Here is a 22,085-nt window from a genome sequence, read left to right as displayed (position 1 = left end):
TAACAATTGTTGTCATAAACTTCTTCTGACTACTGACCTGGACTGACCTTCAACCAAGAGATCGAAATAATAAAAAGAACAAATGAGCGAAAGGCTGGAACAACACAAAAAGGTAATGGTCAGTTCTTGTCTTTTTTTTTTTTCCTCTCTCAAGCAGTTAAGGAGGAGAAGTCCTCGACCTCCTCGGGACTGAAGCGTACTTTATCAGAAGGTTACGAAAAAGACGAACCAATTGTGAAAAAAGAAGGGAAGAAGATGAAGATGGAACGGCGAGATCAGCTGGAAGCCCAGCTGGAAGTTAAAATTACTGCAAAAGCTGGTAGTCATACGAAACTTGAAAAGGTTGGTGTTTAAATGCCCTGCTACAGTTCTGTTCACAAAACGACTTCCTTTCAGATCTGAAATGCTTCTTCTTCATATTTTGTCACTTTAACTGTTGTCTTTTCCTCAGATCGTGCAGCAGATGGTGGAAGAGCGAATGAGGGCCATGGAGCTGACTATTTTTGACAAACACTTCCAAGAACTGAAGGACAGAGTAGACAAGATCGACTGTGCCACCAAACACCAAGCCTCCATTAACACACTCCAAGTATGTACACTCTTAACATTGTAGTGTGGGCGACTAGGGGTCTCTATTTAATATACGGAATAACATTTGAAGAAACTCTTACTGCAGTCGGCAAGGCATAAAGCAGAAATCCATCTGTTTCTTCTAGGCCAAGATAGCACGACTAGCAAAAAAATTCGGAGAAGCTAACCAGGCCTCAGAGAACAAAAGAAAACAAGAGGTATGGTTTTGCGTTTTATTTGTTTTTGTTACTTGTTGAATTATTTACATGAATGTTGACTGTTTGAGAAAAGTCCCTAAAAGCAGGGCTTGGAATTTCACTGCGGGATTGCGGGAATCCCACATGTTTTCGTAAAATTCCTGCAAATCTGTCTTTCGTAGTGTAGTGCGGGAAAATCAGTGTGCGCGTGTCATCAGCCTGCTGCAGAAAAGGCCTCCTCACGAATTCACCCCGTAAGCCTAAACTCCAAGTTTAGCGGCAGATCTGACAACACCTGTGGGTGTTATAAATAAGAGTATTTAAGAAAAAAGAATTTTAAATACGGCCTTCCATGGTGGCGCAGCACATGGGTGAGCGAGTGCGTAAAGAGAGAGTGCAGATGAACAGAGTTATAGGATGCACCTGAACGCATCACTCAGGGCAGCACATGATGGCGACAATAGAGAGACGAGGTCAGGAAGACAAATATCACTTTTAGACAGTGTTTTAAGTGGGCCGGGAGGCACTTTTAAATCACCCCTCAGTGTACCGGGTCTTTTTTTCTACACTAGAGTGTGTACCGAAACTTTAGTGACAAAAAGCCCCTACTTTTATTTTTTTTACACACTAATGGGGACTAACTGGGACTCCCTGAATATTGACGGGTATTTCCCATACGATATCCATCTGAGGTACATTGTGATATTTTTAACATGTGTTTATATTATATGCTGCATAACTTTTCAGGCTCAGACGTGTTGTTTTAATTTCTGCGTTAATAACTGGAAAGAGAAGACAAGGAAAGACTAGAGCATAGAGGAAAGAGGAGACTAGAAAGACTAGATCATGGAGAGAAGAGGGAGCCACTGATAAAGCAGAGAGAGAAAGGAAAAGATTTAAGTGATCTGGAATCGAGTCCACAAATCCCCCCCATGTGAAGCGGGTAGGGGGGATTCTCCCCCTCCCGTTTTGAATTCAAGCACTGCCTAAAAGCCCTCTGTGTGTTTGATTACCTCAGGTTCTTGCTGCCGCCGCCGCTGCCGCAAAGGCTGCAACTGTCGCAAACATCCCTCAAGTTCAGCGGTATGTATGTTCATGCTTCTCGATCCCTGTCAGACATGCTGTGAATCTTAACTGGAAGGTTTTTTTGGGGGGAGAGAGTTCTCCCACTTCAAGCTCAAATGTTTGTTCACACTATTTTGTCATGAGGAAAAAATAAGTAGTTCTTCAAAATGATCAGAATCAGTGTATTTCAACATGTGGACTTTGAATGATGCAGCAGTCTGAGCACAATGATACTTTCTTTGAAAATAATTTGGCTTTTGTATGAACGTGACAATACCGGACTGAAGCCAATTCTACACATGGAGCCATTCACAGAGTGAATAGTTGACATTGTCCCAGGTTGCTAACTGTAATCAATAGAGCGCATAACAAACCTTTACATCCTCCAAGGCTTATTTGTTTTGAAAATGTTTTTCCAGGATTAACTTTTTGAAACCTTATATTTGCTCCCAATATTTTCTTTGGGGTAAACAAACACGTCCCAGTCTGAGCTCTCCACCTGTAAAGTAACCCGTCGTAGGTCCAGGTCCTGAGTCTTGTGACGTTCTACAATCTGAAGCCTGAGCATTTCTTCAGGCAGTGCAGAGTGTAGTTAAAACTGCACCTCTCCTCCCAACAGCGTGCTCCGACGGCAGACAGTGGGGCCACGTCCCGAGGTGCCCAGAGAGGGAGTGGTGCCCTCTGTTGGTAAGACTCCTCCACTGTCTGTCAAGAAGGAGAAGGAAGAAGAGGAAATGGAGGAGGACAAGACAGATATGTCACGCCATGTTGGAATGGCAAGAAAGCTGTCAGATTACAGTGAAGGAAGATGCAGATCAGACATTAAGCTGCGCACAATTTCTTCTCAGTTGGAGAATGTGCTGTACCACAACTGCAAGAGAAGCTCAGGGGACCCCAGGCCTGATCGCTATGCTTCTTACGTTTTCCGTTACTTAGTCCCATATGACGTCTACTGTGACTGGGTTGCGAAGGTCAACTATGTTGGATTGCTGGGCAAGGAGGCGCTACCAACAAACTTACGAAGGACATTGAGGATGTACATCGAGCATCGATTCCCGTTCCTGTCTTGTGACAAGTGGAGAGAGATCCGTGACGCTATCAATGAAATATTGCGAGTAAAGAGGAGACCGGAATTTTTCCGAGAGTACAATGACCGGACTGCGGATTCATTGTGACACTTCTCCGTTTCACGTACAGAAGCATACTGGGACAATTGTCGTTATTCGTAGTGGAGGCTATCGGCTATTCTTTCTAAACATGACTCCAATCACTAACATCCTCGTCAGTTTTTGAAAAAAGTTAATGTGTTGAAAATTACATTTCATTAACTTCCTAGTAACTAACTCTACGACTGCTTGAATGCTTGAATGGAAATGTGGATGTGCACTTTAATTCTGACTTGGCCTCATGGTGCAACATGTTCAAAGATGACTGTATGAAATGAAATAAAATTCAACATTTGCACCCCACCCCATGAACTCGCCATCCTGTCACTGTTAACAACTTCATCTTTTGAGCCACTCTAAGAATCCATGATCTTTCTGAACAGGCCAGTCCGCACTTCCATTGAGTTAAAGCAGACCCCAACGGCTGTTTCTTCGTCCACAACAGTTGGTGAGTAGCAGCATTCTTTCAAGGCTTCACGGTGTGCAAGTCTTTCTCTGCCTAGTGTCACTGGTTAGTGGCAGTGTCGCTTTTTAACCACAAAATTAAGAGCTTTCTTTGTGTGCGCCTTGTGTGTTCTGTTGGTATTTGCATCCTCAATGAAAACAGCTGCTCAAGTTTGTGAAACTAAGACCTGTTTCCATCGAGTATGACATGGCGACTTCCACCATTATTTATGTCGCGTCTGAAGAAATGTGTAAAAATTGTAGTCGTGGCTTTCACATTTATATCTCTCTACGCTGCAGTGCTGCTGGATGACGGTTGACGAGGCTGCTTTTGATGTGTTGTTGATATGAACTTCTTCAAAAATAAACCATCTTTAGAAGAAGTTGAACAAAGCCTGCATTAAAATGTAAATTTGAAAACCGAGTCCTCCTCAATAGTGGGCTCACTAAGAGTAGTTGTACTAAAGCTTTGAAGATGCTTCAAATCATGGACAATCGGCCTATTTCATTGTCAAATATTGGTGGATGCAGTTCTGGAGATCAGTGTCGATGTGTTTTTTTTCATCAAAGACATGTCATATAGTTGTGTTGATGCAGGTGAACTCTGGTGCCTTGCATTGCAGCATCAGCCTCTGAAGAATATAAGGAAAGAGACTGGAAGAGACGATGTTATTCTCAATGCTCATTATCTGCTAATTTGAAGTGAAAGGTTTGCACCTCGTGCTATTTTTATTGGTCAGTTGGGGGCCTTGCGTGAATCTTGTTGTCTTGACATCTCTGAGCCCTGAAGAACCCGTACCTGGTCTTAAGACAATGGAAGCTCTTATTCTGCCTCTGCAGGCTTCGTGGCTGCAGGTTGCTGTAGAAAAAGAGAATGACGTGATCGTGCCGACAGCTTCACAGAGCAGTCAGACTGCTGCTCTCGCAGCCTTCTTGTTTATTCATATTGATGCGATGATGAGGTGCCTCATCTGTGTGCAAGCAGCTTCTGAAACCTGGCAGTGAATAAAAGCTCTCATAGCGCTGTTACCCAAGGAGCAGACAAGGCAAGAACAAGAAGGTTTGAACTGTCTGTGGTCGGAAAAGTGGGGCTTCCCCTGTTTTGTTAAAAAACCTTTCCGAATACTGCTTCAGGGAGACTCTGGATTTCCACCAGAGAGACCAAGCAACAAATTGTGTCTGGAAAAACAACATCCAATAAGTCATAATTAAGACAACAAATATTTTCAGACAGACATTATGAGTGACATCATACATCACTGCTATTATCATATGCTATTGTACACCTGTTGAAGAGTATAATGCTTAGACTCAGTTTTATACACCTCCAATTGCAACCCAACATTTTTTACGTTCAACTAAAACACTAATGGAACAAACAGTAAAATGATGAAACATACTTGACGGTGGAAATGAAACAAACTCTTTGTTTCATTTACAAACTTTTTTTTTTTAACCAGGAACACAAGTAAACCCCTGGAAATTAATGGCTACATATAAAAAGTGGTGGGGCAAACCCCATAGCCAAATGTTCCTGCAATAAGGTATAGACTGAGTGGACGCAACTCGGACTAGGAGAGTGAGACACAAAGTTAAGCTTGTGTTCAAGGTGTGGGAAATGAATTAAAAGAGAAGCTCAGTCCATTAAAAGTCCCAAAATGGTCTAAACTTAAAGCAGCTAATCAGTGGAAGTGGTCCAGTGTGATATCCAATCGAAACGTTTGATAAAAGGTCTTAAGAGTTGAGAGAATGTGTTGGCATCCCAAACGTTAAACTTCTAGCTGGTTCCACCAGAGGAATATGTTACAATTGCTATGACCTTGATGACTGATGGAATACCTGTGGATATGATGATGATGATGATGTTGATGTTGATGTTCTCTCTGATTGGGTGAAGATGCACAGATTGCAGGTTATTTGAGTGCCTCCATGATCCCACCTGTCCTCTGAAAGTGTCATCCGTTTCTCTGCAGTTCAAGCTTCACCAGCACTGGCAGCCACTGTTGCAGCGTCAACCTCTACCACCAGTGCTGTGGTTTCACAGACCCCCATCCTCCAGCTCATCACCTCCACCTCTAATGCGGGGACCACGCTGGCCACTGGCATCAACACGCAGAGTCCAACCGGCACGCTGCTGCTGAAGACAGCCTCCGGGAGCGGCATGATGACTGCCGGCCAGCCGCTCCTCATCCAGCTGCCGGTGTCCATGAATGGCCAGGCAGGAACGCTGGTCAACTTCCCCGTCTCCTCGCTGTCCGCCGCAGCCACCTCCCTCAACAAGGCCAAAACCACTGCTTCCACCACCACCTTTATACTCAAGCCTGCTCCCATCACAACAACGGCCTCAGCCTCCGCCCCCACTGTTGCCACAGTCCCCACCCTGCAGGCCTCCACTGGTCAAATGGCCTCCACCCAGATCTCGCTTGCACGTGCTGTATACCAAGGAGGCACGGGGGGAATAAATACACCAAACGCTGGGGTGAGCGTGACCACGGCCAGGACTCCGGCTCAGTCCGTCTCTGTCGTCGGGGCGATGTCTGCAGCCTCTTCTCCTGCTGCCTCTGGGCCGGCAGCAACTGGTTCCACTGCTCCGGGACCTCCACAAGGAACGTCGCTGACGTCAAAGACAGGTGAGTGTGACAGCAACACCGAGGCGACACTCCCATCACGCAGCAAAACATTTACACACAAGAGGGTATATCAACATTGTCCTGTCCTCTTTAGATAACCAGGCTACCGGAGTGTCTTCATCCAAAGCAGCAGCGCCAACCGCACGACCCAAAGGCTCGGTCATCGATCTCACGGAGGACGATGACGATGTGCAAGGTAAAACTGAACTGACCTTTTCTCCTCTTCTCCAATACAACGAAATCATCGGAAAACATTCATTTGACTAATTTTGCTGTACTGTTACAGTGACTGGAGTGCAAAATGCCACCGTTCCTCCTTCACCGATCCTGCGGCCCAACACAGTCGTCAGCATTTCCAGCAGTAAGTTCTTTACATTTAACTGAGCCATCGCGAACCAAGGGGAGAGTAGAGGGCAGGACCAAGAAGGCTTTGAGAGGTGGAGGTCTGGGTGAGAGATGTGACTGCGCAAAGAGCAGTGGTAAAGAAGGTGGACATGGTAGCTGTGAAGGGGTGGGATAAGGAAAATAATGGATAATCTGTCTGAATGATATTTTTGTGTTATCCAAAATTAAAAAAAACACCTTGAACAAGAAGGTAGACATGATGGGTATGATGAGTCTTTCATGAAGACAAGTGTCAGGGCTGACGGATAGAGAGGTTTTTGTATGTTGCTAAACTTCCTGTGATGGATGTTTGGGAGACGTTGGCACTTTTTGAAAGACGGGAAGCCGAGCTGGAGGTGGCAGGATGAAGATGCTGAGATGTTTACAGGAGGACAGAGAGATGATCCACTGCAGAGAACCTGAGTCCAAGTGTGTTTTGCTGAGCGTTTAACATTCATGTGGTATTTGCGCCATGGAATAATTTAATTAGTCATTTACCATCGCTCTTATTTTCTGTGAAATCCAGTTTGAATTCTCTGCTTCATTTGAATGGAGGTCTGCGTCTTTACTGAATCAAACTCACGCAGTCAGAAAGCCCCAAAACTCATCTGTGTGTGTGCTCTGTCCTCAGGTGCAGGAGCAAAGTCTTCCCCTCAAAGCAATCAAAACTCCCCCAGCCTTCCTCAATTGACTGTGCATCATCGCCCCCCTCTGGTAAGGATGAAGAACAGCATCACACAGATTTCTTGCTGAGATCTGCTGTTTGTTTTTCCCCCCACACATGTCACAATTCTTGTTCAGTGGCTGTGTAGTCTGTATGATTATATATCAGAATTATAGCTTTGTAATTTCATGAAAAAGTAAAGTCATTAATCTATTACTGTAATTACAGACTAGGGATTTGAAATGAGGTTTACTTGTAGTTAAAATGACTTATTTCTTCTTTAACCTATGAAATTAATTGTGTATTATTTCTTGATTTCTGAGTCGTCAGCAGTTGCCCGTACTTGTAGTAACTGTTGTTTTGGAAACATCTGTTGGTCCAGCGTTAAAAATGCCATTGGTTATTTCTAAATCTTAATTAGAAGAATACATTTAAAGAATAAATCTCAAGGCTGTAACAGTTAAAATTCTTGACACTTGTTTGCTTTGCAGGACTCTCCATTGAAAGCCCGCCCCGTGAACAACACTACAGTAACCCGAGGCTCCAGCGTGACACTCCCTCCTCTCCCCATTGCCCCTATCCCGCCTCGCTTACCCCAAGAAGCTGAACGCACCTCGCCTCCCCAGCAGCCTCAGCTGAAGCTGGTCCCCAGCCAGACCGGCATCGTGCTGTCCTGGTGCGTGTCAGAAACTGATCGGACCTGTGCGGCCGTAGACAGCTATCACCTTTATGCCTACCATCAAGACAACTCTAGCGGCAACGCGGCACAGCAGCACTGGAAGAAGATTGGGGAGGTGAAGGCCCTTCCTCTCCCCATGGCCTGCACACTCACCCAGTTCCAGTCTGGCTCCACGTACCATTTTGCTGTTCGAGCCAAAGACGTTTATGGACGTTTTGGAGCTTTCTGTGAACCTCAGTGTACAAATGTCATTAATGCCAGCTCCAGCTAAACCAATAACACATTTTTTTTTTTCTGCCTTTGGAATAAATGGCTTATTTCTTTTGGGTTTTTCTTTCTTTTCTTTTTTTTTTTTGATAATAGAAACTCAAACATTGAGCATTGAAAAACTACAGTGTCTGTAAATACATCTCCACTGAACTGGACTACTGACTGACTTGGAGCGTTGCAGTTGCATTTGTCTGGTTCATTGTATGTTATATATATTTTTTGTTCCAACTGTTCTGTATATAATTGAATCACTCTGCCCCATCAGCCAAGTCAGATATTTATGTTGTTAGTTCCTGTTCGTCCCGCCCAGAACTTCTTTTAAAGTTGAGGATAGGTGACAGGATTGTTCAGTATACCGAATTGCACAGAAATGTATAATGAGTGTGCTAAATCGGAACGATAACTTTTGTAAGTTCTGTCTGGTAATCAGGCTTTGACAAACATAATAAAAGGTTTTATTAAAGTTGAGGCTTACTGAGTTTGTGACACGTTCAGTCGCTTTTTAGCATTTCATTGCAGTTCAAGACGAGTCCAAACTACTGGTGTGAAACCAGCAGTGACCCTTATGGATGTTTGTGACGAACCGGCTCAAATACATAAACATTGTACTTCACAGAACCACTGTGTGCTTTTTATTCTTTACAGCACTTCCACACATCTGGTAGCCATTTATGTTCCCCACAGCTGCCAACATACCTAATAAAGTGCCCAACCTGCCATGATCATCACTGGGGTGGGCAATGTGTGGGGTGTTTATCATTTGTCGCATCTATGGTTGACGCAGAGAGTGAGAAAAGCACATATACCAGCGTGACGACAACATTTTGCAAGATCCAGGGAGATCTGCCAAATGGAAAGGCGAAAGGGGCAGCATAGCTCGTTTGGCAGAGTGGTTTTCTTCCAATCGGAAGGTTGCAGGTTCCATTCTAATCTGCCTGTCTACAGGTCTACTTGCTGAAGTCTCATTGGGCAAGACATTAAACCATAAACTGTCTGGGTGAATGCAGTGTGAGAGTGTTTGGTGGTGGTCGGAGGGGCCGATTGCACAGACTGGCAGCCTAGCTTCAGTCAGTCTGTCCCAGGGCAGCTGTGGCGACATACCCAGCTTAAGTTACCACCATCCAGTATGGAGTGGATGAATAATGCAATGTAAAATGTCTTTGAGTGTATAGAAAAGTGCTATAGAAAACCTATGCATTATTATTATTATTAAAGTGGAATCAAGTGAAGGTCAACTCTTTATAGGTCACCTGCATGTGTTCTGCTCTAACATGATCTCTGGTGTAAATATCAAAGCTTTTATTGTGGCGCTGGCTCTTGAGACATAATCGTCAGATCATTATCATGAATTTGTGAGGCAGGACCATCATGGAGGATCCTCGTATATGATGCTTGGAAGAACACAATATGGGAAATAAATAGCTAATTAAATGGTGGAACCAATAGAAAACACCATGAGGAGCATTTCACAACCAATTAGGGTTAATTTGACAGGATATAAAAGACAATTTTAGACAGGCTCAAAAGCAGCAGATGTTCATCAATATGGCAAAAGCTATGTCTAAATATTCCGCTTTGGGGGAAAAAGCTAATCCATAACCTTGTGGTGTGTGAAAAGGATTGGAATTTGGTGCATGCTTGTACCAACAACAGCAAGATCAAAACCAAGCCAGAACTGTGGTGTGCAAGATGGGAAAAGGGAGGGAAATACTTAACTGAACTATAGTTGCACTGACGTTTTGCTGGTTCTTAGGTTTGTTTGTACAAAGCAAATCAAAATATGTATTCAGATAAAGTCACAGCTCCAGATTTGACTGCTATAAAATAAACCCCACGTGTAGCCGAAGGAACTTGTGACAGTTAGTTTGGCAACTTTAAAAGTATAGTATTAAAATAAACATTTCAATAAAATTAAAAGACGATGCTCAATTGAAATAATAAAATATACTCACAAGGTACATTTTTATTAATTGCATTAATTAATTAATTGTATAGAACAACACACACACACAATGTACATATATGCTGTGCTGTCAAAAATGTATTTAATGAATTGATTGAAACGTTTAACTCGTTAAAAAAGTAACGCAGTTGTATTTACTTCCGGGTTGTTGTTGTTTTTTTAATTCCCTTACCTGAGCAGCAGCATGCGCAGCGTCTGTGGGCGCAGCACGTGACGACAGACCGGCATAAGTACTGAGTGGAATAATATTTAGGCAGAAAGTTTCACTTTAAAAAAACTCACCTGACGGTTGATTGAGAAAGTGAACGCTTTACTTTGTAAAGCCGAATTACTAAGCCATGTTGGCTGACCAGTCGCCAACAAACTACTAATGCTTAACGAAATACTGCAGGTAAAATATTAATTTCTCCTCTTTCTCTCTTTCCTTGGCTCTCCTCTATACTGCATGTGTGAATGCGTGAGCGTGTACTCACTTGTGCGTCTCTCTCTCTCTCTCTCTCTCTCTCTCTCTCTCTCTCTCTCTCTCTCTCTCTCTCTCTCTCTCTCTCTCATGTGTATATCACATTATATTATTGCCACTTTGTTTTTGTAATAAGTTTACAACTTTGTTTCTCGAAATATTCAAATTCTCAAAGTGGTGGACCTGCACTCTAACAAAATCCAGACTTATGTTAGATGTTTATGAATTAATTAATGTTTTTATTATTTTTATAATCTTGGAGAGAAGCAGTGAATAGAAACATCGATATATATATATATTTTTTTTTATTTCAGTGCACTCGTATTTTTCTGAGATCTTTCATAAACTACGTAGAATAAATGTTGTACTTTAACAGGTTGTGTTGCTGCATCATTTTTTTTCCCCTTCAGTTTCCAAGCAACTGATCTTCAATTACACCTGTTTTCTGTTTATTTCTTGTGTCTTTGCACGGTGCAACAACAGAGGGAGCCATTGCTTTTTCCAGTGAATCCGTTTTCTTGACAATTGTTGCAGCAGCTCGTCTTCACTGTGGCATCTTTTCAGTTCACAGTTCTACGGAAGGACCCACCTCCACATCTCTCTCTCTCTCTCTCTCGCTCTCTCTCTCGGAGGGGGAGGAGAGTGAGCGGGTGCAGTCAGAGTTGAGCTGTGTGCTCTACGCCTGCCAGAGGTGTGTTTTCGGCTCCACACTCTCTATCTCTGCGCAGCAGCAGCAGCCATGCAGCAGCCTTGCAGCCAGCCTGAGTGCCATGCCTAACAGCTGTGTTGGCAAAGGGTCACGGCTCATCTGAAGGGAAGGTAGCAGCACCTCGCTTTGAGGAGGACAGAAGATAACAGAAGACTGACCAGTTGCTGAGACAGAGAGAGAGAGAGGGGGGAGAAAACTGAAAGCCCCCCCCCCCCCTCCTCGCCTCACTAAACAGAGCAAAAACGGAAGGCTTTGGAGTATTCAATTTTTTCTTTCGTTTTATATTTTTCTTATTCCTCATCGCGGTGCTGGGAGGTGCTTCATCTTTTCATATAGTCTCTCTCTCCGTCATTTGCCTCCTCATCTATTTCTCCATCTACCTGGTGTATAATTTCTTATATTTATGAGTGAGAGAAAGGAGAAAGGAGGGAGGACTTTTGTTTTAATTTTTTGTCCTCTCCCCCATCACTCCTCCCTCCCTTTCACCAAACCTCACCATTCCTGTCAGTCCCTCCTTTCCATTTCATCTCGCTGCATCCAGTTCATCTCCCCCACATTCTGCGCCTCTCTCTGTCTCTAAAGTCTGATGTTAAATGAACTTGGATGAATTTTCTTCAAAGACGATTTAAAAAAAAAAAAAAAAATCTCCACATGAATGACTTTTTTTTTTTTTTTCCCCTTTTCCTTCTCTTTTCGTCCCTCCACACCCATTTTCTTTGCATCACACTCTTGCGGGATTCTTAAATGTTACTCTAGGTAGGTTAACTATTGTTTAGTGTCTGTCTATCTGTCTGTCTGTGTGTATTTGTGTGTGCTTTACGTATACATAAAACACACATGCACTCGCACACTAAACTATTCCTAAAAGAAGTGTTCAGTGAGTCGATTTTGGTCCGAATATCCTCATCTGTCCCTCTCATCACAGCCGACTGCGTCCATTTTTAATTGTCGTGTTTCTTATTAACCGTTCACATTTCAAGTCCCTGTGTTTATTTATTTGTTTTTTCCAAAGCCTCCCATTTGTTTTGCAACCTGTTGTCAAACATTAAGAGAATGAGATTCATTTCCCGTCACATTTCTCTGTGATTCCGTTCACGCTTTGGCACGAGTTTGGGAAGACGGTGGCTGTTTTTCTCGCAAACACTTTTCTCTTCATGTTATTTATTGATCTGCATTCACAGTTTTGGAGTTACAGGCCATCTCGAGTCATATAGACTATCCCATTTCATGCTTGATTTGGGCTCACAGTCATTCTGCCAGTCCATCAGCAGCCATTAGTTCTTTCACAGCCTCTCTGCTCCTTCCCATCCCACACACACACGCACACACGCACACAATCTCAAATATTCTTCAGAAAGTAGTCCTCCCGCTCGTGCATGTCTTCACTTTACCTGGCCCTCTCACCCCGATCAGGCCGTTTTAAACTCCTGAAGCCTTCCACTTGTCTCCATTTCCATCCTCTCCCAGGCAATCCAGACGGGGTTCCATTAGTTGGATGTTGATCTGTGGATTTGAGCGGCTGACGCCGTGCTGTGAATTCGAGGTGCAGGAGGCAGCATGTGCAGGTCGTAGCTAGAGACAGACTGATAGACAGATTGAAATATTTTTAACATCCCATCTCCTCACGACCTCTCCCGCTTTTCCTTTGGTTTTATCTCCTTGCTTCAACGTTTTGTTTTTGTGCTTCGTCTCTTTCTTCTCACCGCCACACCTTTTTGACGTGCTGTTTTAAAGCGTTGCTACTGCTAGTCAGTTCTTAATTAGCCCACATATACGTGGACATTTACCCTCAATTGCTTGGGCACTGAAGCGTAAGGTGACAATTGATGGCCAGAAGCGTAGGCCCCGTACCATCTACTTTAGTCTCCACGCCCACCCGCTTCTTACGGACTGATAAAGAGGCTTAATAAATCCCTCTTTCTTGAGTGTTTTGAGAGTGGGAAGTCATCATGAAGGAATATGAAGGACCACTCGTTCTCCTCTGTCTTTGTTTTTGTCTCTCAACTCTGCTCCTCTGTTAAACATCTCCACTCCCGTCTATAAATTATGTGTTACAGAAAAGAGTTAATTCGGTGAGTAGTGAATTGATACAGCGCCCACTTCTCCGCGTGTGTGTGTGTGTGTGTGTGTGTGTGTGTGTGTGTGTGTGTGTGTGTGTGTGTGTGTGTGTGTGTGTGTGTGTGTGTGTGTGTGTATCTGCATGGTACTGATGGAACTGTATTGTGCATGAACTTTCACCAGCGGAATGTCGGTGAAATGTTTCTTTTCAAGATATTTTCCACCGCATTTGCTTGAACGGTTCAGCCTTTCTTCACTCTGCTGTGACTAATTGATTGTTTTTTTTTCCCAGGCCACACTTTTGATCTTTATCCTTTTTCATATATTTTCTGTCTCGATATCCATGAATTCCCCCGGTGCTTCAGGTTATCACTCCGTTTGGTAGTAATGTTTGACACGTTTCCTCTTCAGGCGCCGTTTCTAATTCCTGGTGGAAACAAGTTGATTCGGTCAAACCTTCCTCCGTCAGCTTATGTCAGTTGACTCACTCAATTAGTCCGGTTCAGTGTGCAGGTGCATGCATTTACGTCCATTAATTTGAGTTCTCTTCCTCTTGCCATTGTGCACATCAGTTGGTTGAGCATTGTTACCCAGTGCCACTGTGATGCTCTCCTCCGCCTCCTCCTCCTCCTCCTCCCCCCCTATCATATCTCTTCTTCTTGTTTCCTGCTCAATGAATCTGCAACAGACCTCTGAATCTGAATAAATGTAGATACCAACAGATCGAATGGACTCATGCATCGGTTTAGCAGAAATAGACTCTTCAGTGTGACCTTAATGAGTAACAAGTTCAGTATGGATGACAAAATTGGCTTTATTTCCCACAGCGCTGCATCATACTGTACAGTCTTTACCTTTCCACAACAAAGGGCACTTCAATTCAAAAGAGCTTATTAGAAAATACAATATTTCATATTTACACAAGAGTGTAGTTGCCTTGCAGCTTTCCTTTGTTGATAATAAGTCTTAGATGACATAGCTGACGTGCGGGAATCCTCATTTAGTGAGGAAGTGTGCCTTGACTTTTAAAGTTTGGAGCTGATTTTGAACTCAACATCTCCGAGCCCAAACAGTCTGATTTATTTAGGGCGTCTTTGGTGTGATGTTGCACACGGCAGTTAAAATATACAGGCACTGAGAGGGCTTGCTCACCTCTGGGCTTTCAGATTAATGAAAGATTTATGTTTAAAACAGGAGCCATTATGGCTGCTAATGCTGCTGAAAAGTTTATGAAAAACCAAACTACAAAATCTACTTTGTTATATTGAAGCAGGAAGTAATAGTGGAGAGAAAAGTGCTCAATCCCCCCCCCCCCCCCCCAACAATAACATGTGCTTGTGAAATCATTGATTTAAAAAAAAGGAAAATTAAATGTTTATATTTACATCCATCCACACACACTTCTAAGTGTGGAATTGCATAATTCAGTATTGCGAAATGCTGCCTCTTTGCAGTGAGGGTAGCAGACAAACAAGTAACCCTTTTTCAGTTTAATGCAAGAGGTTTATTTAAGGATATCCTGTAGCATTCTGCATGAGTCGAGCTATCAGTGTCACATTAATGGCACTATGAGAGTCAAAGATAATTAGACTTTGAAGGAGTGAGACAGACAGAAATACAGAGAGAGAAAGCGATGGATTTTTTATTTATTTTTTGTCAATAAAAATTTGTTGAATGAATAATTCATCACTCTGCCAGACGGGATTAAAATTCTACACATGTAGATATCCTCTGACAATTTTCCCAGGGCTAAACTGTATACTTCTTCAAAATCCAGATAATTACATACATGTTGCCGGGAAAAAGTCAGATCGCTGCATACATCTACATTTTAGTTAGTTTTAGTCGGTTACAGACCTAAAGGGCAAAACAGTCACAGTTATTTTAAGTTTTCCTTCGTTTATTGGTCCACCATGTCACAAACATACTCGTCAGTGGCGTCCAAAGTTTTTCAATCGCCTCTTGAAGAGCATCTTGCTGAAAATGCGTCGGACTGGCGGATGGATACTCTTTAATTTTCCCAGATAAATGTTTTATGTCCCCAACAGTTTATGTCGTAAATGTCCATGTTGTTTTTTTTTTTTTTAAAGTAGGCACGGAAAGCTGAATAATGCATTTGCTGGACTGCCTCCAAACAAGATGCCCTGCTCTACCAATTAGAAGCCCTGCTTTTAGGATAACCTGTGGCCCCATTATGATGTCCAGTTGTTTTGGGCCGAGCTGTTTTATACTCCACCAAAATAATTCTCGTGAATTTAGTTTACTGGATTCTATTGAATGAAAAGGACTGTCTCAGTCTTTTCTCCCTGCTGACCATGCCTCGGGCGAGAAATAATGGCTGCTTCGATGCTGCTTGGCTAAGTTCGTGCGATTTCAGAACATTTTCCAGTCAGTAATTGGCTGCATACTGGCACTGAGGGGGCAAATGCTTCTGTCACCTTGTAACATCTGTTTTCTAGAAACTAGAAACTGTTTTCTGTTTTCTAGAAAGTCTGGTCTCTTTCTGTTTCTCTGGTGACACTGCCAAGCAGCGTCACTGGGACAGTAGGCAGAACGTACTATATCCAGGTTTTCTGTTGGTAGAAAGTAACACTTAGGACGGATGATTTATGAACTGTGGAATAAAACCTCACAAAAGTGTGGAGAACTTGACAGTGGTCGTGGAAAGACAGACGGCAGCTGGGTAGAGTACAGGGGAGGATGCAGTGAGGTGTGCATTTACTACCAAATAATTTCCCCTCCATAATGTCCCGCTATCAAATAAAGAGATAATTGGTTTTAATTTAAACTGAAAAGGTCAGAAATATGACACAATATCCCAAATCACTCAAAAAGAAATTAGGGGATGGGGTTGATCGACTGTGATATTGTCTGGTGCAATTTGCAATCTTATTGTATAGGTTTCATTTGATATTGTAAAGATGTAATGTCGTTTCTGTGAATTTGTTTTTGCCCACAATAATCGAGACGTGAAAATCAGATGTTGTGACAGCCATAACCCAAACTACACAATAGTCACGATGGCTCAAAAATCATTCAGATTCAGATTATTGAATTCAGCATAAACATCTTATAAAATAGTCTTGGCAATAGTTTTTTTTTTTTTTTAATAAAGCTTTAAAACACTCGTAAATGTAAAAGTTGGAAAATGTCAAAACAGTCCAAAAGTAACCAGTGTATTCACTAAGGCATAGAAAACGGGAGTAACATTTCTACATTTATTGGATTTCAATCCTTGTTTCCAAGATCTGCCTTTAAACAAGAGAAAACAACAATTCAAATGTGTTGCATATTCAGTTATAAACAATAGAACTGGAAGGGCAAAAATGCTGACTGACTTGTCATCAGGTTTCAGGCCTTTCTTATACTTGACCAGATACTGACCACTGCAAAGGGGTAGTATCCATTGATTATTGATTAGTTGTGCTGGTTTAGTAAATTTCAGACTGGTTGTGAGTGAAGGTAGAGAGCAGTCTGCCCTCGGTCTGTTTTGAAGAGTTGTCGCAGTTTGCTGGTACTTATTGCCTCAGCGCTTCAGATATTGTCATATTTATGAGTGTTGAAACCCGTCCTTTCTCTCCTGAGGGAGTGAGGATAAACTAAACACTAGAGTGACTCACTACAACATGTTGTGATACAAAATGACACTACGTGACTAGCCAGCTAGGGTTCGTTGGTCTGCTCGCTAATATCAGCTTATTTTTTCAGTGATTCAAGCAAAATATCACACCTATTAAAAAAAAAAAAGAGGTTTGTTTCATCAAATATTTGATAACACGCTCAACCTTGCAGTAAATGTCTATTTACTGTGCGATCTTGTCTTTATTCCTTCATTTTGCCATGCTGCCTATAAGCAGGCCTGTAATAAACAAACGTGTAAAAAAGCTACAAAAGGCATCCAAAGCATTTGCGAGAACATTGTTGTAAATATCACATGTAGAATTTTGAAAAAAACGATTGAGGTAACGGTGGAAAAGCAGATTTATTCGCCAACTATCACACATGAGTTGGTTTTAAATTTAAATAAGCAGACATTAGTGGAAATCCTCAACAACCACAGGTCAGGTCACAACAGCAGCATTTGTATAAAACGCCCATGAATCCAGAGAGCAATAAAGAAACTCTCCGTCTTGAATTGCAACAAGTGCTCAAACGCAACCGCTGATGTTAAATAATAGATGCAAGGAGAATCTGATGACTAATGCAGATCGTCTTGAATAGCATCCGATAAATTTACATCGGGATATCGCCCATAAACTCAGTGACCCACTTTGGACGACTCATACTTTCGGAAAATGGATTTAAGTGAGGAAAAAAGAAAGAAAGAGGAGCGAAACGACATAGCAGTGGTACTGGAGCATTGAGCGCATCCAGATTGCAGTGGAAAGGGCATGTGGACACAGAGACTTGACCTCAGAGGCTGTAGGCTTGTGTTCATTGTGGCATTCAGCCTTCTTCAACAGCACTTTAATCACACCTGCTCTCTGCCTTCTGACTCTCCCTCTCTCTTTCCCCCCTATCAGACTGAGGAGGGAAGAGCGGGCTGATGATCATGACTGGCTAAATTAAACAAAAGGCACAGAGTGAAAGAAAGGAGGAAAAAGAAGAAGGAAACGAAGGAAGAACAAGAGGAGGTGGCGGAGGAGGAGGAGGAGTACACGTACACACACACACACACTGCTGCTCATCTCCTCATCTCCACGGCAACAGTGTTCACACACTTGCAGACTTCTGGAAGGAGACCTCGACGAGCTGTATCACCAGCTTTGGAGGAGAGGAAAAGACAAGTGGATGGAAAGAGAGGAACGAAAGAGCCGCCCCTCCATGGCTCTCCCATCGCTCATCTTTTTAAGCTGATGGTCAGTGTTTGTATTTTTTTTTTTTTTTTGAAAGTGAAATCTTAAATCAGAAGCACATTTCCAACCAGTTCAGTCGTTTCGTTTCCTGCAGACGTCTTCGACCCTTCGGCTTGACAGCAGCCCTCGCCGCCGCCGCCCCCTGCCCCCCTTCCGCCCGAGTCTGTCCGACCTTCAGCGCGACAGACTCCACTCCTGAGCGCGACTTCGACTGTCTGCCGTCCCCACATCCGAGGCTATGAGAGGAGGAGTTGAATCCCATTTCACTCCATCATGCCAGTTCTGAAGAGCAGAGAGGAGATCCGGGCTGGCAATGTTCAAGGTAGGCCAGCGACTTTACCAGCGTGGTCGTCTTACACTCAGACGTCCTCTCACTGTTTCGCCGCTGAAAACTTCTTGTGTCAGATTTCCTGGATTGAAAAAGGCTCTTGAAGTTGGCTGTCACTCTCGCTGTTAATGTCACTTTGGATCAGTCAATAATTAAGTCTTTATTTTATCACCAGACAGTGAGTGTCAAATGGCTGTCACAGTTGTCCATCTTCAATTGGTTTACTTTGTTTATGATTAAAATGACATGGAGTAGAGAAGCTGTGAAGCTGGGATAGAATTTGTGACGTTTTCCTCGTAACTGAAATTGATTTGTATTTTATCTATCGATTTGCTGATTGGAGTAATGATTTGGGTAATTGTCTCAGCTCACATAGTTTATGTGTGATAGTTTATATTTTCCCGATTTCACTTTTACCTCTTGACAATTAGTGTTTTGGGTTTTTTTTTTTTGCAAGACGCAGACAAAGTCGCAGCCATTACAAAACATGAAATAAGTTACGGTAAAAATGCAGACAAAATAACAGCTGAAAGAGTTTGGTTGCTTGATAGTATTTCAATCTGGAGATCTCTTTGTAAATTATTCCACCACAAAGATTCATAGTATGAAAAAGTAGTTTATCCTGAATACATCCAAACAACAACATTAGCTACCTTACATGTTCTGTCCGAGCCAAAACCTCACACTTTTCTTTCTTGTGTTATACACATATATACATAAGTCCATATTTTAGGTAAACATTAAAAGGAAGTGGTAGTAACTCCTCACTGGTACTTCTGATTAATAACAGAAGTAATGCAATACTAAATGTAATTTGTGTTAACATTTAATTTAAAGTGAAGTCCAGCTGGTTCGTTGGTTTCAACGGCATTATTTTCTTTAAATAGTGAGAATATAGACAACCACTGGGTCGTATTGTTTCTGACAACATTGACTTCATTGAAAATATTCAGTAAAATTGGCTGTGCACACTTTTTTTTTTGGGGGGGGGGACATACTTGATTGGATCTGTCACTAAATCTTCAGTTTAAATTCTTTATTTTTATTTAAAAACTTTTTTTAAGCAAACAGGAAAGAAAAGACCTCCCCAGAAAGTGCAGGAAACACTTTTGCAGAGCGAAAAGGAGAAGGAGTGAATCGCCTTTTTTGTCCCACTTTCGTCCTTGTGGTGCTTTGCTGGAGCCCGGAGGAGAGATAAGGAATAACGAGGCACAGGCTTCAAAAAGCTCATCAAAACGAGCAGTTGAACAGTTTTTGGGGGAAGAAACAGGTTAGAGACTATTGTAACTGTATAAAGCAACAGAGTCGCAAAGCTGAAAGCCCCCCCCCCGTTGCTGTGCTCGTGCTTCGCTTAGCAGCCGCTGAGGATTTCAAACGTGATAACAGACGTGTTTAAAAGTTGAAGGGGCGAGTAAAGATAATAGAAAGTCTCGACCAAGAGGCGCTTTGACAAAGCGATGAGACGTAAGTGAAATAATTTCAAACGAAGAAGTGGCGGGGCGTTCTGGTGCACTTTGAGAAGTCGTGTTTGAACCTTCCATCACGACCATGAACAGTTTTGGCACAGAAAATGTGGTCAATTCCTTCGTCCAGCTCCCACCAATGAAGCAGCCCCGGGATTTGTCTCTCGCTGTAGATTACATTCTTGGTTGCATTGATTTCTTTTGAGACTTTCTTTTTCATTCAAATCTGAAGTAATCCTGCAATAATCAAATCAGGAGACTTGATGTAACTCTGTGATTACGATGCTCGTCTTCGGCGAAGCGTGACTTGGAGGAGGTGTGACAGCTGGCCTGGACCTCACTCATCACACAACAGCTTCACGAGAGAAGCAAACCGACTGGAGTGCTATTGGCTTATTACCATATTGCCTCACAGACACGTCGCTGCACAGCTCTCACTTTACTGGCCATCATTATTTGGGTCAAAAGTCGTTTCTATGTCTCAACAGATGAGAGTTAGAACAGCGTGTGAACAGTGTTTGTGGGGCATCTTCAGTGAGGAGGGCGAGGGGTGAAAGCACCGCGCAAACAAGGGGTTAAGGAGTGGCAGACAGAGAATGAGGCAGACAGGCGAAGATTCAGGCGCAGGCGGTAAATCCTGAGGGAGCTTCACTGACAGTGGATGAAGGAGGCAGCTTTGTAGACAGATGTAGTCCTGAGTGCGTAAGCAGTGAGGGGCGTGTTGTTGCGGCGTCGTGATGCCGCATGTTTTTGGAGAGTGGGCTGGGTAGAGGGGATTACTGGATCTGAGTGTTGGCTCTGCCAAGCGGTACGCGCAATCCCCCCCTTCCCCCCCAGTTCTGATCGACAGACCGCGAAAAAAGTGGCAGTAGCGAATTGCCGACTGCGATTATACGGGTGTGGAGTTGATGCCGAAACTCACAGACAGCCAGCTGAGTCAGTTTTGGATACGAGCCTCATGTGACCAGCTTTACAAATGTTGATTGAGTCGTTGAAGGATTACAGGTGCTGAGCAGCCTGGTGTTTATTGTTTACTCAGTGGCAGGGAGAGAGAAAGAGAGGCACAGCGTAGTTCCACAGTGCCTCAGAAATTCCTTCTTTAATCCATGCATTTTCCGTTTCATTTTCTCCAGATGATGCACAGAGCATGCCGGAGAAAAGATAACATGTACCTCAGCCAGGCTGAGACTAAACTGGCAATTTGAAAGACTCGTCTCCAAACCACACAAACACGAAGGACTCCCGCTTTGTTGGGAGATTTTAACAAGGCTGTTTTTTTATTTTTTGGTTTGGATATGAACCCATAGCTGCCTCTGCAGTATGACAGGAGTCCAACCAACCAGCTTCTCATTGTGATATGTAATAAACTGTCATTAAGGTCTAAATGTTTAGTTCAGATTTTGTCGGTTTGAGTACGTGCTTCGGTTTAAAAAAAAAAAATGATTTGTCGTGTCGGTGCAGTGAAGATGCGATTGTACATGTTGTACAGGACGGTAGGACTGATGGCACAGTTGTTGCATTATTTAACAAGTCTGTTAGTTTGTTAAAAAGTCCAGTTTGACCAAATTAGACAGGCGAACATGTTATCCGTTTGAATGAGCTTGAATTTAGCCCCTGCAGCTGAAAGCTGCCAGTATGCTTTATGAGAGCTGCTTTTTCTGTGACAAGCTTGGGACTCAGTAGGCCTCATACAAATGCAGTTTCCTTTGATGCCTTTCAATTATTTTCTTGTTTGTTTGTTTTTATTCAATGGTACAATGTTAAGTGAATTGACCAAACATGCCACAAATCTTATTGACACTCATACATCTGGTACACCTGATATATATATGTATATATATATATATATATATATATATATATATATATATATATATATATATATATATATATATATATATATATATATATATATATATATATATATATATATATATATATATATATATATATATATATATATATATATATATATAATTATTATTTTTTAAGGGGGCAGTTGTGGCCTCTTAATCAGGCAAGCAAGCCTGATTAAGAAATTTGCTGATACATAACGGGGTGAAAACTGTGGGTCGATTTTCAATACCGGGCAGTTCTTGAATAATACCAATGTGATGACTCAATGATTTGCATGTGGGTGCAAATGCATATTCATCTGCCTTCTGGTTTCCTCATAATT

General features: G+C 42.5%; 1 protein-coding gene across 3 annotated transcripts in view; it reads left to right on the top strand.

Annotated features, from left to right (window-relative positions):
• Positions 1 to 8,650, top strand: part of atf7ip (activating transcription factor 7 interacting protein) — a 33,791-nt gene extending 25,141 nt beyond the window's left edge. For 2 of the 3 annotated variants that reach the window (XM_080516954.1, XM_080516953.1), the window contains exons 5-14: positions 158 to 342; positions 452 to 589; positions 717 to 788; positions 1,786 to 1,850; positions 3,382 to 3,446; positions 5,416 to 6,072; positions 6,167 to 6,268; positions 6,359 to 6,433; positions 7,088 to 7,170; positions 7,612 to 8,650. In XM_080516954.1, the coding sequence (XP_080373080.1) occupies positions 158 to 342; positions 452 to 589; positions 717 to 788; positions 1,786 to 1,850; positions 3,382 to 3,446; positions 5,416 to 6,072; positions 6,167 to 6,268; positions 6,359 to 6,433; positions 7,088 to 7,170; positions 7,612 to 8,070 (1,901 nt within the window). In that variant the 3' untranslated portion in view covers positions 8,071 to 8,650. Of the gene's footprint in view, positions 1 to 154; positions 343 to 451; positions 590 to 716; positions 789 to 1,785; positions 1,851 to 3,381; positions 3,447 to 5,415; positions 6,073 to 6,166; positions 6,269 to 6,358; positions 6,434 to 7,087; positions 7,171 to 7,611 lie in introns of all 3 variants that reach the window. The other variant, XM_080516952.1, reaches the window with a different exon arrangement.
• The last annotated feature ends 13,435 nt before the right edge of the window (positions 8,651 to 22,085 follow it).

Source organism: Blennius ocellaris (assembly GCF_963422515.1).
Source record: "Blennius ocellaris genome assembly, chromosome: 3".
Taxonomy (NCBI): domain Eukaryota; kingdom Metazoa; phylum Chordata; class Actinopteri; order Blenniiformes; family Blenniidae; genus Blennius; species Blennius ocellaris.
This window is presented reverse-complemented; position numbering and strand designations above follow the sequence as displayed.